The sequence below is a fragment of the Dermacentor andersoni genome, chromosome 7, assembly GCF_023375885.2.
Source record: "Dermacentor andersoni chromosome 7, qqDerAnde1_hic_scaffold, whole genome shotgun sequence".
Lineage (NCBI taxonomy): Eukaryota > Metazoa > Arthropoda > Arachnida > Ixodida > Ixodidae > Dermacentor > Dermacentor andersoni.
In genome coordinates this window covers 8,787,780-8,804,654 of record NC_092820.1, presented here as the reverse complement: position 1 = coordinate 8,804,654, position 16,875 = coordinate 8,787,780, and the positions used below count along the sequence as shown (strand labels likewise).

At 43.3% G+C, this 16,875-nt stretch overlaps 2 protein-coding genes across 4 annotated transcripts in view; one reads left to right on the top strand and one right to left on the bottom strand.

The window, feature by feature from the left end:
* Window positions 1-1,475: 1,475 nt before the first annotated feature.
* LOC126535588 (uncharacterized) lies at window positions 1,476-8,032 on the bottom strand. 3 transcript variants are annotated; one of them, XM_055073230.2, is made up of 3 exons: window positions 6,817-8,032; window positions 4,005-4,122; window positions 1,476-1,627 (listed from the first exon to the last, which is right to left on the bottom strand). In XM_055073230.2, exons 1-3 carry the CDS (start codon window positions 7,469-7,471, stop codon window positions 1,537-1,539), a joined length of 864 nt encoding a protein of 287 aa, XP_054929205.1. In that variant the 5' UTR covers window positions 7,472-8,032; the 3' UTR covers window positions 1,476-1,536. The 3 variants fall into 3 exon arrangements, with proteins under 3 accessions (XP_054929205.1, XP_054929204.1, XP_054929206.1); XM_055073229.2 differs by having other exon boundaries at window positions 1,476-4,122; window positions 6,817-8,031; XM_055073231.2 differs by lacking the exons at window positions 1,476-1,627; window positions 4,005-4,122 and adding an exon at window positions 5,832-6,727.
* Window positions 8,033-8,793: 761 nt separating this feature from the next.
* Atg14 (autophagy related protein 14) overlaps window positions 8,794-16,875 on the top strand; it is a 166,105-nt gene continuing 158,023 nt past the window's right edge. Inside the window, exons 1-2 of the mRNA XM_050182404.3 lie at window positions 8,794-8,951; window positions 13,235-13,476. Coding sequence (XP_050038361.1) covers window positions 8,826-8,951; window positions 13,235-13,476 — 368 coding nt within the window. The 5' untranslated portion in view covers window positions 8,794-8,825. The remainder of the gene's footprint in view (window positions 8,952-13,234; window positions 13,477-16,875) is intronic.

Here is a 16,875-nt window from a genome sequence, read left to right as displayed (position 1 = left end):
ACCAACTCTGAAATGCCAAGGAAAGAAGTGTGTAGTAACTTTCACATGATTATTTACAATTCTGTCTTGGTGCAGAGAAAAGGCACTTTAAGCCATACGGGTTCACTTTATGGTGGAAGCCTTAGAGTACCTAGAACAGCTACACGTGACCTGAAGTATCCAAACAACAGGGTGATATGAATTTCAATGTGGCAAAGCATGCTGTGTAAGTCTTAGTTTTTATTGGTTAGCTTAGCTTGCAGCGAAATAATAAAAAGCCATAAATTTCTAGTCGCTTAATCACGAAATGCTTGAGTTGTGCATGTTTACGCATTTTCTCCACACCACATTTTTTTGTAGCTTTTCCTCTAGATGTTTAATACAGATGAGCTTTCACTTTGCTACTTATTTAATTGAAAATTGTTGCATGCTCAACAGTGTTATAGTGTAGTGGAAGTCAGTATGTGAACAAAGAATGGGAAGGTTTATTTAGGCGAGTGCTCTACACCAAGTTATACCAATTGTGAACTTGAAATTATTTTTATCCCTCAGATATGTCACCTTTTCATACCCATTTCATGTAGTGAAACAGGTTCCCTTTATACAGCTCTTTTAATCAGCGCAGATTTCTCTGCTGCATTAAAGTAACATTTAGATGGGCTACAGTGTCGTGCACCATAAAAATGTGCTGTATTCTTTCAGTCAAACAAACTAAGAATAACTTTGAATTAATATTGAGGCTGTTTTCAGGTAACATTCAAAATGCCCTTTTCTAGACGTTCACTGAACATCCATGTAATATGCACATGTCTTGCAGCGAAATGTCTATGGGATACCCAGAAAGTGTTCTAGAAAAAAGAAATGTATGCATAGTGCACGCAAAAATGTAATTTGGATGACTGAATTGTGTTACAATTCTTTAGGTACAGGGGCCCAATACTTGATCACCCATGCAACAGTGAAAGACAACCGAACAGTAAATGTGTGTTGTGTTTTTCAAGTTTATTGCAAAACAGTGTAATCTGGACTTGAGTGTTGGGTTGTTGTAGAGTGCTGCCCTTTAGCATGAATTTTTTAAATGCTGTCTCTGTTCATTTGTGTTCATAACCAATAAAAATTGTAGACAAAGCTATACCTTGCCTCAATTTTGACAGTGACAAGCACCTGATCAAGGAGGAGTATTTAAAAAGACTCGCCTAGGAATTAATTGGCACATACTTAACGTAGTTAGTGCAAAAGGAAACGTGTGTAGGCTAGTTTGTTCTTCAACATGGAAGCCAAGTTGTGCTGCATAGCTGATGCAAAATATTACTAAATAAGAATGTGAAGGCACTCAAGATGGTGCACAATCATCTTCTGTGTTTCATATTAACTATGCAGTGCAAGTTGGTTTCATAGCAGGTGAGTGTTATGCATCTGCAAAAAAAAAGTTATAGCTTATATGCTGCACTGGCCTGTTACATACACAATGCCAGCTTTGCAAGAAAAGAAATATGTATAATCAATCTTTTATTGGCAGAACCATTACAGCAAAATATACAAGTCTCATTTTCCACCTTAGACAATAGTGTAATATTTAGATAGAGGTGCAGACGCTCCTGATGACTTGATGGTAGTGTGAATGCATGCAGCTGGTACATCAGTGGACCTGTACAAGAGGGAAAAAAACGCAGGTGAAGTACAAAGGATTAAAAAGAATCTGCAACTTGCATTCCGAGATGAACATGTCACTGTGACAACCCGAGTGCTGCTGTTGAGGATTTTCTTAGCCTGTTGGTCCGCGGGCACAAGTGCCTGTCTTGCATGAAGCTGCTTAGCGCAGCTTCATGACAAGAGTTTTCTCTATCCGCCACCCGAAAATGCGCTCTGTAGCGGTCAGGCTCCGCCGAGAGACTTGCGGCAACGGGAAGGTAATGGGGCAATGTCAGTACAGATTTCGGTTGCTAAAGCAGTACCAGACCGATGGCAAGCAAATTTTGTAACACAGTTGAATATCCAAAATACTTGCTACTACTTAGAAGCAGATTGATCAGGTTTTCAAATTGAATAATACAAAGTGAACCTGCCCACATTAAAGTTTCAACCACAAGAAACACATTCCTGACGGATTGTTGACGCCAGCTGCCATCGTCAAGAATGATGAGATGCTGGGGTTGATGCTCTAGATGCTGAATTGTGCCCACGTCAAATCAAATAGCCGGCCAAAAATATGTTGTAAACTTGTTCCTTGTGGTTGGGCCTAAGCAATCCCGATGCCGCAGGTAACCATAAAGCAGTTGCACAGCTGCTAATGGATCTAAGTTAATGCATCGATAATTAACAAATAAACCTCTTAACAGCATCGAAGTATACAGGCATATTGCTAACGGGGCTCTGGAACAATAAAAGTTTCACATCACCGGTTTGTGTCAGTGTTTACTGGTAGCTTGTAGATACACTGAAACCCGATTATAACAAACTGGCCTATGCACTAAAGATAGGTTCCTTATATCAGGTAATTCCTCAAATCCAAATGCACCTATAACGAAAGGAAACAAACTTTTGTATTGTGTTTGTCCTACATGAATTTGTTGTCCTCAGTGGAAAAATTAAGTCAGAGTTACCTGCATTTTTGTAAACAAAACCATGCATAGTAGACAGCAATCTTTAGCCTTAAACAGCTTGCCAGTCACTCAAAATAGAGACTCGATAGGAGCTTGCTTGAAGTACACTGCTGGTATGTTTTCGAGTATTCTAACATTTAGGCAGTATTTTAAAAAAAAGTACGAAAAAAAAGGCCTCTGTTACAAGTGAGTGTTTTGCATGAGTATCAGTCAGGAAGTTTTGTGTGTGCAATATACAGGATAATTCACTTTATGCTGGTTTGTTATAGTCAGGTTTGGCTAAAGCCGTACAAAGAGAAAAATGCTACGTACTACAAGTGTGGATTTTTTCCTTGGCACTAGCCAAACATGAGTTAGAGCACACAATTATTTTTTTATCCATATTATCTGGTAAAAGGCGAAGGCATTCCCTGTGAAAGGTTTTTGAACAGTATGCACAAGAAATGTCCAGTACTTTTCTGCCATACAGCGGTTGCCTGCATACACAATGCAACTCATAAATACAATCTTTTGGCCGCACACGAGTAGTGGGGGAGCTTGTGAGTGGAAAATCTTCCATGTTGCCTTTTTGTATGCATTTCAGCAAATGTCTGCGCAGCATACTCTGACTAAGGTTTAAATTTTCTGGTCTCCAATCTGATGCTAAATAATACATATTTGCAATTGCAAACAAGCCACAGTCAAGCGTGTTGCACTGGTTTTGTGCCCCTTTAGTGCAAATGGTCAGCGTTGGTGACTGCAATTTTAGCATGTGACAGATTTGCCTGATGGCATCAGAAGGAGTACCTTGGTCAATTGAGTCATATACAAAGACTGTTTTCATCAGCGTCAGCATTGGTTACCGTAAGCCAGTGATTGGGATTTCGGACATGCAAGATTTGAATAAAAGGGCTTTCTACTTTAGTAAATAGTAAACGATGGCCAAGTAGCACATCTTGAAAGCCATCCCAGTGAGGAAACTTTTTATGAATCAAGTATTGTGCTACAATAATCAGGCTGTCTGATATTGAGGTGCCCTGTACTAAAGCATTTAAATCGGCATCTGAAAGAGAGTAGCGTTTGCAGACATTTAACATGTCTGCTGTCACCATTGCAAGGCTTACCATTTGCTTTTGCGATGGCAAAAACTTACGCTTAACAGCTTTGACTTTCTTTGGCCGTCCTCTTCTTGCTTTTACCAAAGGTACATTAAGTTTTGTACTTTTCGAATGCCTGCAACTGCTTGTAGCAGTCAACTGGGGTAATGGAGCTGGTGTACCTTGTAAGCTAACTGTAATTTGATTACTAGGAAAGGTGGTTAAGTTTCTGAAGAATGCCTCGCATGATGCAAGTTTTTCCATTAGCTCCTTCTCACCACAATTAGATAATACATTAGCCACAGTCTTGGACATTTCACAAAGCCTCTTGTAGGTGTAAGAATACTTTTCTTGAGCAGTGTCGAGCTTCACAGATGGCAGCAGCTGAATGCTGCTTGTCACCACTGGTGTGGCACTTGAGACCATGCAGCTGTCACTCAGGAAATGATCCTTACACCACCTGTCTGGTATGCATGCTTTGTCAAAAAGGTCTTGCTGGGCAAAATGGCGAGCTGCTATAATGTGTGCACAAGGCAAACTGTACTGATTATAAAAAGCACACATGCAACGCGTCAGGCATCATGAAACACTGTGCTCAGAACTTGCTGAAGCCACTACATAAGAATTAGCAGTGGAAGTAACCAAATAACCTACTTCTTTAAACCGTTCATACTGCTCAAGTACTTTACTTGTGGCCTCAGAAGTGCAATTACGGGCCAAGGCTAGTTGAAATGGCTCGCTGACATCATTTACATTTAAGTTCAGCTTCATTTCCTTAAACTTGGAAAATTGTAGAGACAAGAAATCCTTCTCAATATAACTTACTAATGCTTCTATTGCTTGAACCAAATGCATGCTTGAAGTGAGATAACTTTTAATTTTTTGATTGTGACACTCAATGCGATTATTCGTGTTATTACCAAATGTAGGAAGTTTCTGCCGATATGCATGTACCCACATTTCTTTACAGGAGTGCCAGTTCTGCATGTAATAAGAAATAAAATCTTTAGACGCCATAGCTTCGAGCTCAGCAAGCCTGTCTAAGTAGTCCTGCACAGTGAAGGAATAAACAATTTTTTTTAATAGAGGGAGTAACTGATCACGCTGCAGTCTAGCTTTCTCATTGACTTTTTGCTGAAAGCATTGCAGCACATGCCATGTACACAACAAAATTTCAGAATTAGGAAGAATCTTGGTCAAAATGCGTAGCTCGTTCATGTCTTTATCTATCATGACTACTCTGCAAGCAGATACAATGAACGGGTTAAACTCTGCAAACTTGGCAAACATAGCCTGCACAATTTCAGTCGTTTCATTCTGCAAAAAGGCATAACACACAGGTCTCCCACGACCTCCACCATCTTCAACCAATATAGAGTACAAGATATAGCCTTCAATGTTTACTTTATATGTTCCATCAATAAATAAAATCTCTGGGTACTTTTCCAAAATCTCACGCATGTGCGTTGTCTGAAGTAACACAAATTGCAGGTTATTACTTTGATTCTTTTCATAGTGAACGACCCAGTTTGGATTATTTGCTAACAAGGTGTCTATTTTTTCCAAAACCATTTGTCCGTGAGCCTGCTCGTTGCGAATAGGAATAGAAAACCTTTGCTTGTAATTGTTAACATCTTTTGTAGTTAATTTCTTGCCCGTTTTCTGTTCGACCAAACTTTTAAAATACTTTGGGCCAATATTACATTTGGCAAAATCAAAGAATTCTACCTTCTCTGCATCGTTTAGAAGCCTGCTTTGAGGATACAAGTCATAATACTTCGTGGCGTGATTATGCTTAGATTGCAGCTTGGTTATTTTGTAGTGAAGAGTAGGTGATTTGCACAGGCTTACCGAAACTGCCATTTCACAACCAGTACCATTGTATGCTTGCTTGGGTCGCTTTCCTGTGCCTCTTGGTTTTATAGCACGACCATGAACACAGCTATATGAAATCCTAATATACTCAAACTCTTTAGATTCTGTTGCAAATGGACTTCTATGAGACCTACTTATTGTGACTATGTGCTTGCCCTCCCTGCACCATTCATCAAAGCTTTGCCTGAAAGAAATAAAATTATCAAATGTTGCATTTAAATAAACTTTGCTGCCTCCACCATGCAATAAAGTGACAGTGTTAGGAACTCTGGTTGTGTTAGCACCAGCTCCTTCACAAACAGCCTGGGCATCAGAGCTGGCAGGCCTGCAGCTGGATGTCAAAGCAGCCTCACAACACCTACGTCGCGTGGGAGCAATGCACGCAGCTTTGTCAAGGTCACCAGCCTCTGTGCCAGGATTGCTCGTCATCTGCCCTCCATCTTGCATTGTTTCTGACCTACAGCATTTGCAGACAATGACCTCATTTGGAACACCATTTATGACAGGTCTGCACTCAGCCATAGCAACTACCAAGCAGTCTTTATTCTGCCTGCTAGCCACATGCTGCACCTTGCCAAAACTATCACAAATGGCGTCATGAGGGGCACTGGCATGTCCTTCAAGCTTGCTACCAGAGACAGCAGAAGGAGCAGACTCAGACTTTATACTGTTAATGCATGTCTGTTTCTGGCTAACAACTGCTTTCAAAGGTGAAGCGAACTTCAAGAACTTGGCAGCTGTCACAGCAAGAACTTTGCCTTTCCTATCTGCAGCCAGGTCACAGCTCCATTCTTGCTTGTGCAGTGCTGCAGCCTTCCGCCTCCTCCTCGATACTACCACTTTCCACTCCCTGTCGCCACAGTGGGAGACAGCCTCTGGCACAGCTGCTTCTTGAGCACTGGCCTCTCCTTCCCCCACAGGTGAGCACACAACAGGAGCACTCTCATGCTTTTGTGTGGCTCTCCTAGTTTTCCAGACACAAGTGGTGCTTGCACCTCGACCAGGGATCATTGGCTCAGCAGACCTCCCCTCGGCTTTTCCCCTACTTGGTACACTTGTGCCATGGAAAGTGGGGGAAGGCAGGCTGTCCCAGGTGAACCAAGCCTTGCTTCCCTTGCAACGGACACGGACATCGCCAACAAGTGAAAATCCAGCACCTTGAAGGGTTCTGGTAGGCTGGTTGGTGCCGTGCCTCTGCAAAGGAGCAGTGCTGGCTTTCCAGACAGGAGCTGGTGCTGTGGAAGGTCCACTTGCTGCATGCGAAGAAATTAAAATATGCAAACCAAGCGGGGGAAAGTCAGCCTCGGAGATGGCAGGGATGCTGTCCTGCCGAGTCCAACTGGTCCATGAAGAAGGTGCCTGGGTCTCCTTGTAGGACTGCTGGATGCGGCTTCTCTCCAGATGGATGGACAGGGTGCAGGCCCCCTGGTACAGGAAGTCTGCCAGCACCTTGTTACCAAAGCGGCTCGCGTGGACACCATCTCTGCTCAGGCAACTGGGCCAGTTGTCCACGAGACCACCCAGGAATGTGTAGCCGCACTCGTGGCAGTACTGCATCAGGGCACTGTTAATCCTTTTGTAGTTACCATTCAGGTCATGCAACCATGAGGACTGAGCTTCCCATGAGCTGTACTGATTCTGCCCCCGAGGAAGAATGGCAGAAAAAGCTACATGCACCATGGGATTTCTCTCAATGATCCCCTGAGCGAGCTGGCGATACTTGTCCATGCACACGCTGACACTGTCAACAGTGTTGTTAGTGCCAACGTGCACAATGACAACATCAAAACCAGCTAGCTTGTCAGCAATCATTGACAGCAAATGCTCAATCCTTACTCCTCTATGCGCGGCAACACTGACTGACAAACTACGACGCGATGGGAAATACTGGTCCGCGTATTTCACCATCGAGTCACCGGCAACCAAAACACGTGTCATGTTGCAAGCAGTGCAATCTCAAATGACACCTAGAAGAAAAAGAAAGACTGCGAGAAAATAAATCTGAGCTTTTTCACAAACGAAAGGAGGCTACCTTCTAGTCAGCACTATATATACGTTGAATCAGGGAAATCCGCGCTAGGGTTGAACAAAGGAAGAGGTCGCGAACAAGGACAGCAAGATCGGCAAATACGCGACTAACACAATCAAAATACCATCAAAATACTTATTAGAATAGATATATATAACGCTAGCAAATATAAGATAACCCTGCAAAGCAGCTTTCGCGCATATAAAAGGATGATGTCAAAGGCTTGCGAGAATGCAGCAGAACCAGGCCTTGGGTCCAGCACCAGCGGCAGCAGAAAAGCACGACCCGCAAGCGCGGCTGACGGGATGCGTACTGAATGTCACGTGCGAACAAACAATCAAACCACGCGCCCTCGAAAAACGAAAATACGCGTGCATGTGACGTTGACATTTAGTGACGTCACTTCCGTGCGTTGCAGGAGTCGATTCTGTGTGGGGTCGTCTGGGGAGCACCGCGTTGCAGCAGTCTTTGCCATAGTTCAAGGCAATAGTTCAAAGGCATCTCCAGTCCACGGGATTGGCCAGTCGTTTGGCGCGATTTGCATGGGTCAGCTCGCTGAACGAGTGCTTGCGCTCCCGGGAAGAGCTCGACTCCGAATCCGCTGCCGCCCGGTTGACGAGACCTCGGGTGTGGTCGTTGGCGGCTTCGTTGCCGGGGTTTCCAGAGTGCGCAGGCACCCAGATCAGTTCCACATGGCGGGGCGGGTTTGCGGAGGGCGAGCTGAGAATGCGGAAGGCGGTCTCGTGGACTCGTCCTCGTGTAAAATTTAGGAGTGCGGTTTTTGAGTCGGTAAGGACGTACCGAGCATCATTGCGTGTGAGGGCAAGCGCGATCGCCGCTTCTTCCGAGGATTCAGGGGTGGATGCACCAGAAAGTGCATCCATTTCTCGCGTGGTTTCGCGAGAAATGTAAACAAGAGAGAAGAGCTGGCCCGATAGGCGGAGCAACAGCAACGCCAACTTCCGGCTTCACTTTAGCTTCACAAACAGTGACGTCAGGGCCTCTCCTGAGTTTCCTTCCTCCATGCTATCGCCACTTGTCAGAAAAGCGGCTGCGCGCAAGTTATGATTGGCAGAAAAAGCCGAGCTCCGTCTGCAATAAAACTGAAAAAGCAACTTCAAAATGTTTGTTCGAGCATTAATACGAGCACGCAGTCCAATTATTACGTTTCGTCGCGTTTCTATGATTTTCATGATGATGACACTCGTTTACGAATGGCAGTCATAAGACACTAGTCAGAAGTCAACTCAAATCCGCAGTCGCATGCGTCGTTCGTCATATGTGGTGGATTGTTGCTCAGCTGTTTTGTATTCCCAGGAGCTTGAAGGCTTGCTCTATGTAGAGGTGCAAATCTACTGCGAAACAGGTGGCACCAGCTCACATTTACCGGTGGGTGTTCTGCGTTCGCACCGTACGCACAGTGACTTTATACTGGACACCAAACTCTGAGGCAGCGTTGCTGTTGTTTACGTTCTGTCGCAGTAGTGACAAACGCTTCCAACGGTTGTTCACGGCCGGATCTTGTGTGAGGAAGCGAGTTACTGACCGTCTTGCGTGGTCCGAGGGAAATGCTAGTTGTGTACTAATGCATTTCGATGTCCACACTATCCATCTCCTAGATATAAAATTTGTGGCCGTTCGTGTCTTGCTGCTCCGCCGTCTATGTCAAGGTTGCCACTTTCCTCGCAAGTCGTTCAGGCGAGCGCATCCCGTAGGTAGAGAGAGGTTCATGATAACGGCAGATGGCAACCGAAGTGCAAGCCTGGCATACTACAGGCGTCACATCCGATCTTGGGTAAAGTGCAGAAGTAATGGCACGCGAAGGGAGCCTCATTGAGGTCCTGCATGAATGCTAGAAGCTTCCTACACTACCGCGGTACGAAGCGACTGAAGGCGCATATCGTGACGCATGTTTGAAGTATGCATCGTGGTAGCAAAACTGGGTGCAATGTCAGCGCTTGTGGTGTCACTGTCCCGTTGGATTTCATTCGCATATATATATATATAAGAGAAGAAAGGGGGTTAACCGAGGGGCCCGATATTATTATTCATATCATGAGTAGCCAACAAACACTGACACCAAGGACAACATAGGGGAAATTACTTGTGCTTAATAAATGGAATGAAGAAGCGATAAATTAATGGAAATTAAAGCGAATGAAAAAACAACTTGCCGCAGGTGGGAACCGAACCCACAACCTTCGCATTTCGCGGGTTCGGGTTCGCGGGTTGTGGGTTCGGTTCCCACCTGCGGCAAGTTGTTTTTTCATCCACTCTAATTTCCATTAATTTATCGTTTCTTCATTCCATTTATTAAGCACAAGTAATTTCCCCTATGTTGTCCTTGGTGTCAGTGTTTGTTGGCTACTCATGATATATATATATATATATATATATATATATATATATATATATATATATATATATATATATATTTTACAAGTGTAGAAAGCGATCAGCTCAGCTAACAGCATGAGTTAACATTAGAAATGTACAGAACGCATGGCCCGATACCTCGCCAACAATGAAAAACAGGGCGTGCTGAGCAATAAATAAATACGGGTTCGCTATGAAGGCACAGCGCTCACTGAAACTACCGCGTGCGTCGCTGTTTAGGTAGCTGGATCGCATTCTGCTGTTTCATTTTTCAAGGCGCAAAAAATGCTGATGTGATGCAGCCAGGTCTACACATCTTGTGGGCTCCTCATTGCACCCTAATTTGTGTATCTCGAAGCTTGACACACTTTTCATGTTTCTAATATCCGAGTTGCAGAGGCGCGTTCCAAAGGGCCTTGAGTTGAGCGCCTTTGAAACTGTCAAACTGATGTTAAGCTCGATGGGGTTGTGTTACTGCCACGCGAAGTTTTCAACAGCCATTGAGAGTTCACTTGTTTCACATTATGAACGAGTGGTGTGATGGGTTGCACAAGAAAATAAAAAAAAAAAGGAGAATTCACAGCAACATTGGCACATATATGAATTATTTTTAATTGATGCTGATATATTTTTGGAGGATGTTATTATGGCAGCAAACATTTCATTGTTGTGTTGGTTTGAAAATTCAGTTACGAGAGGTTGTGCGTCTGTTACTAAAAGGCCTCTCAGATTTCAACAGAGTTACATGAAACTCTGTCAAGTATATTGACTTTTGACTCGATGGCCATCAAATGTTTCCATGTACCATCAGCCAATGCTCCACTGAGTAAAAAAACTTTGGGTTTGAAGGCCTCTGAAGTGCCTCTTGTGACAGTGGTATAATCGATTAGCTTGCTGCTTTCTTATTACAGTGTCATTCACCTTTATTTAAGCTATTGTAAAGGACTTATTGCCCACTGCAGGCCTGATAGCAGCTGAAATTTTGCGACCAGATAGCATATTTTGGTCTGCATCGTTATTCCTCCAGACTGAGCTGTAGGCAGGCAGCAAAGCCCATCCACACCATATGGCAGCTCACATCTCTGACAGTGAGGTACACATATGATAGCGTCTTTTTTTTTTGTGTGTGTGTGTGTGTGTGTGTGAAAGTGGACAAGAAATGTGCCAAGTGTTTTACTTAATGCTGCAGACAAAAAGTGACATCCTTTTTTTTTGTAATTTGAACTAAATTAATGCAGTGGCAAGCGTATTGTAGTATCGTTCAATTCACACTCTTATTTTCCGACCAGTAGTGGAGCCCAGCGAAGAAGCAAATGAGATGATGATGAAAGTGCACAGACTGAGATGAAGTGCATGCTCAAAATATTCTTTCCAAGCAGGATGGACAGCTGGGCTTGTGCATGCTTAACAATAAAGTGCAAAAACAGGACTAGGATGACGCAGGAAAATGGGATGATGCTATCAACTGAGCATTTTATTGCAAGGAAGTGGGTATATGTACACCAGGTGCTGACACGTACATCACGTGTACAACAGAAGCACATCACATGCACAAGTAAGCGACGCTAGCCGAGCTAAACAGATTGGCTCGATAAGTTCAGCAGACATCAGCATAAAAGCTGACAATGTTATTGAGGTAATGTTATTATCCGCATGAGTGTTGCTTACTTGTGCACGTGACATGGTTCTGCTTATACAACACATACTAGCCCCTGGTATACATAGTTGTTCATTTCAAATACTTCGACGGCCCGAAGGCATTACAGAAAGGAATGAGCCTAGAAAACAAAATGGCGTATGAATATCAGCAAAAGTAATTCTGTATAGCGTCTTCTTTGTGTCGGTGATGAGTGTGACTTATGCGGAAAGGCAGTGCCAGTCGACGCCTGTCCTGCAGAGGAAAGAGTCGCTGCGAAGGCATGGCACATCGGGACCCCAACTTTCAGGATGTGGTCAGTGCAGGGTAAAATATTAGATGAAGGGCAACAAGAGTGTCCTTTGAAAGGGGTCTGAAATGAAAAACTTTGTAAAAGAAGGCAGAGACTGGAACGCTTGCGGTCTGACAAAAAATCAAGAAGCTTAAGGGTTAGTTTGATAAATGTAACACTAGCATAATGAGAATTCTTTGACCGAACGAAGGACGCATACCCACTTGTGTGTAATAAAACATTGAGTTGTTATCACTCTCCTCATCTTTCTTCCTAGTAATCTTTTCCCGTTGTAATTCAAGGTGACTTACAGTTTATGTTGAAGAGCAGGTTAGAACTATTACATGCAATGCATTGCAGATCGAACATATTAACCGCCACACGAGTGAAGCGAGACATTTCTGTGACCAGCAGCCAATGTGCCGCTTGCGCTTATGGCCAAAACATAATGCACGGCGTACTGGAAATGCAGAGGTTCACAAACGTAACCTTGCATCCACAATTGCAGTATAGTAGGATGTATCTATTCTGTAGTAAGCGTTGAAGATCGAAAATCAAAACGCATATAGTGATTTCAATGACTGCACTGCTTGCTTAGCTTTCATGGTGTTGTCTGCCAGTGTGAAATGGTGTATTTTCAGGATGATACACTAGAACTATGATTTGCGTGTTCAGGTGACAACCCTTGCCCACAAGCTTTGTCTTTCAAACATAACGGAAACCTCGCAGCGCATCATTCAAGGGCTCTAAGCAGAAATGTGAATATCTGTGCATGCAACAGAAGCAAAACATTAAACACTCAATTGTGGTTGACATCCATGTAATGCGAAGTATGCTTGGTTTGGTAGAGAATGGTTGTGATTAATCTAGTAAGTCTTGTGCAGCAAACACTTACTGCTCAAATGATGTGGGTCTATGTGTACATATACACATATATGTATGTATAGCATGAGCATTCTGGGGGCAACCCAAGCAGTATGAGACCATACTTGGGCATGCCTTTGCACTATTGCCAGTGTGAATAAATGAATGAATGAGTGATCTCAAATTTTGAGCAAGGGGTGTCCGGCCTTTGACGCAAAGCAACTTCTCAAGAGGTATGCTGACGTCACATTTAATTATGCAGCTCTACACACTTCCTTTTGAAGCACAAAGCTTGAAATTTAATTTCAGCAGAAGCCGTGTGCGATGACTATCCAGGCCACGGGTGGCTTGCTTCCTTTTACTGAATGCTTTTTTAGACTGCGCTCGCTTATGGGTTGGCCCACGACAACAATGAGATAGATGACAAAAACTGGGTTGTCTCGGAAAAAACTGCTTTGCATTAAAAGAAAGTGTGTTACCACATGTGCGTGCCTGTTGGCGCAGTTCCCTTGCTACAAGGTCCAGGCATGGTGCAACAGTCGTAACACAATGAACATGCTGGAGCTGAGTGCGGTGGGTGCACCCCACGAGTTCCCTGTGCCCAGCTCATCGTCGGAGAGCAGCCGCAGCTCCAATGGCGCTTCCATGGCCTGTCGCATATGCGTGCAGCTGCGCTCCAACTTCTTCTGCGATGAGTGCATTCGCAATGGGGACTTCACCCGCTCCCAAGTTCTGTGCCCCGAGAGGTAAGACGTCAAGCAGTCATTTCATTCCAGCTCTTTACACAAACATGCATGCACGCATTAGCATAGCATATACAAGAAATCTTTGTGGTACATTCTCTCAAATACAACATAATTAAGCACAATAAAAAGGCAAAAAATGCATAATTATATAATAACAACTTTCATAGGTATGAGCATAATGTCTTTATGGTATTTCAGGTAGGAACTGTCCATATTTATATGACTGACATTGAGAAATAGAGAATTTGGGTATCATATATTGTACCATTACGAAACCATAATTAATCCTGCATTGGGGAAACAGGAAGGCTTCTGTCTGGCCCAGACGGGCATCATTTTGGTAAGGAGAAACACTAAATTAGTTTGAACTGATGCAGTTTGCTTTCTAAACTCTATTTTTCTAATTTCACTCTTAATGATCGTGAGAATGAAGGCAATTCTTGAATTTTGCACTGAAACCCTAGTGCTACTGCGTCAGCGTGATAGGTTTCAGTGCAAGTTCTTGAAGCTCCCGTAGAATAAAATGTCATCCATTTTTTAGTAAAGTAAATAAACTAGGTGCAAGTACATGCTGTCAAAATTTGACATCACCGTGACCTGGTGCAGTCACGCCACCTGTCCTTCATTAGTGCTTCTCCTCTTGAAGTGAGAGGGGCTATTTTGGTGTAGTAGAAACATAATTTACTGTCTACTTCAGCTGAACCTTTTTTCTAATTAATGTCTCCGTAACGTCTTACTGGCTTAGTTATTACTTCCTTGCCTAGAAAGAAAGAAACCTTTGAATTCCACCCAAAATACTTCTATGTTAGGTCAGAGCGTCCGAAATTTGTTTAGCTCCATTTGCTGCCGCAGGGTAGGCTTGATTTATTTGTTCAGATTCCTCACTGGATCCACGGTGGAGTATGTATGGTGTGAGTAGTGTTTAAAAAGACGTTTAACAGGGAAAAGAAATGGAAGTCAACTCGTTACATAAAATTTGTTATACGTCATTAGGCTGCAGTAAATGAACAAATGCATAATGCACAAGGCCAGTGGCGTAGCCAGAAATTTCGTTCAAAGGGGCTCGCGTTGCAGCTCGGCCTCCTCCTCATAAAATTTGCCCAGGGATCAAATACATTAATAACTGCATTGCCATTGCCAAAAATGTTGCGAACGAATTTTTGAACGCTACGCGTTGGCAAGACAAGTAAAATATGTATCTTTTCATAAAAGAATACACTCATATGTCCCAAAAATTATGCCCGAGATAATCAATATCAATGCTTCCACGTTGTTGTCTATTTAATAAGTAAAGGAAATATCACACGAACTTTAGAACTATCTCAGTTCGAAACCAGCAAAGCAATGCGTGCCGCTGATATGAAAATTGTAAAGGCTGTGAAATGAACAAGTTGAGGACAAATATCTTAATCAAACTTGGTCATTCAGGAACCTTGTTTACATTTTTGTAGGTATGCAATGGCCAGGAAAAAATTTAAATGACGCTGTCCTTTGTTCCAATGTACTGCGCAGGAGCAGCTGTCACCAGTCATATATTGTGAGTATTTGCACCAAAATTACAGTCGCAACAGAGAGCACATATAAAAAGCACCAGTTCTGCAAAATATACGGAGGCGACTTAAACGAAAGTGAGCCAGTGCAAATATATGACAAACGGGGTACTTTATTTAAAAGTAGTCTCCGTGAGCATTTAGACATTTGTCCTGCCGACTAACTAGTCGCGTGATTCCGATCTCATAAAGATCCTTGAGTTGCTGCTTCAAATAGTCGGTAACGAACACTTTCACGTCATCATCTGACACGAGTCTGGTTCTCTTGAGCTGTTCCTTCAATTGCCCCAAAATGTGGAATTAGCAAGGTGACAGGTGACAGGATGTTGCAGAATTTCCCAGTTGAACTTTGCCACTTTTGTGTTAACGACATCAACGACATGGGGCGGGCATTGTCGTTGAGCAAGATGGCCCCATTCGTCAATTTTCCACTTCGTTTGTTCTTGATTGCGACATGCAGCCGATCCGGCGTTTCACAATATCGGAAACGATTGTAGTCTCTCCAGGTTTAGCAAATTCGTTCAGTAATGGCCCCTGACCATCGAAAAAAGTCAGCAACGCCTTTCCAGTGGAAATGACGGCCTTTGCTTTCCTTGGGGGTATTGAATTCGAATGTTTCTATGGTAACCATTGCCGTCGTGTTTCAGGCTCGTAAAGTGGCACCACGATTCGTCCACGGTGACAACTGCAGACAAAAAGTCATCATCCTCATTGTGATACCGGATCATATCAGTCAAGGCAGCACCGAACCCCTCTGTCTTCTGGCGCTGGTTAAAAATTTTTGGCATCCATTGTGTACACAAGATCCGATAACCGAGATGTTCATGGATTATGGTGTGAACCAAACCAGGACTGATGTTCACACGCTCTGCCAGTTCATCGATGCGTATCCTCCATTCTTGTCTAATCATCAATCTTTGCAATTGTGGGGGGGTGATTGCACGGTAGCTTTGGCCCGGTCTTGGACCGTCTTTGCAACTTTCACACCTTTTTTATCTGAGCTTCGGCATGATGCGAGTCCTCGCTTGCGCGACGCCACAACGCTCTCTGGCATGCCGCCGAAATGATGTTGATGTGGCTTCACGCTCAAACGCACAGGACGCTTGGAGGCCATTGTTCCGATCTCTGAGGCTAGTTGTTCTGCCCGATGGAGACAACGCACCGCTGTGTTTGCGTGACGAAAAGTGGAAACACTGCGTGCTAACCGATACGTACGCAATAAGCTGGTACAGTTTATGTGGATACAAAACAAATTATGTTCAATGGCCGCCGAGTCGGGGATTTGACTTTAATACTTTTAAAGGGAAACTACTGTTTAAGCGGGTACAGTTTAACGAGGTTTTACTGTATCACATGTTAGCTACAAAATTAAACAATCACTAAATTAGAAACTTTGTAGAATGCTCTACCACTTTCACATTTAAGCTCTTCCAATAACTCTAATATCTAAAAAGTTTATTAATTGATTCTAAATAATTATGCAACTCAGCATACCGTATTTACTCGCATAATGATCGCACTCGCGTAATGATCGCACCCCTGAATTTTGTCGTCAAAATTAGATTTTTCTTATATCGTGTGTAATGATCGCACCCCGTACTTGCCGCAGCGATATGTTGTGTGCCAAGTCTAGCTAATATTGATCGCGCTTACCATCTGTCGAATGCTACGCGAACGACTCTTCAAGACAAACCAAGCGGTCTGCACGCACCAAACATTCTTAAGTAGATGCCTCATTTCATTACTTTCATCACTTTCTGCACTTCCATGACTAAAAGAAAGCTGCAACCAAACTTGCCTTTATTATGTGTAGGCTTTATAATGGTTGTGGTCAACAAAAACAAAAAAG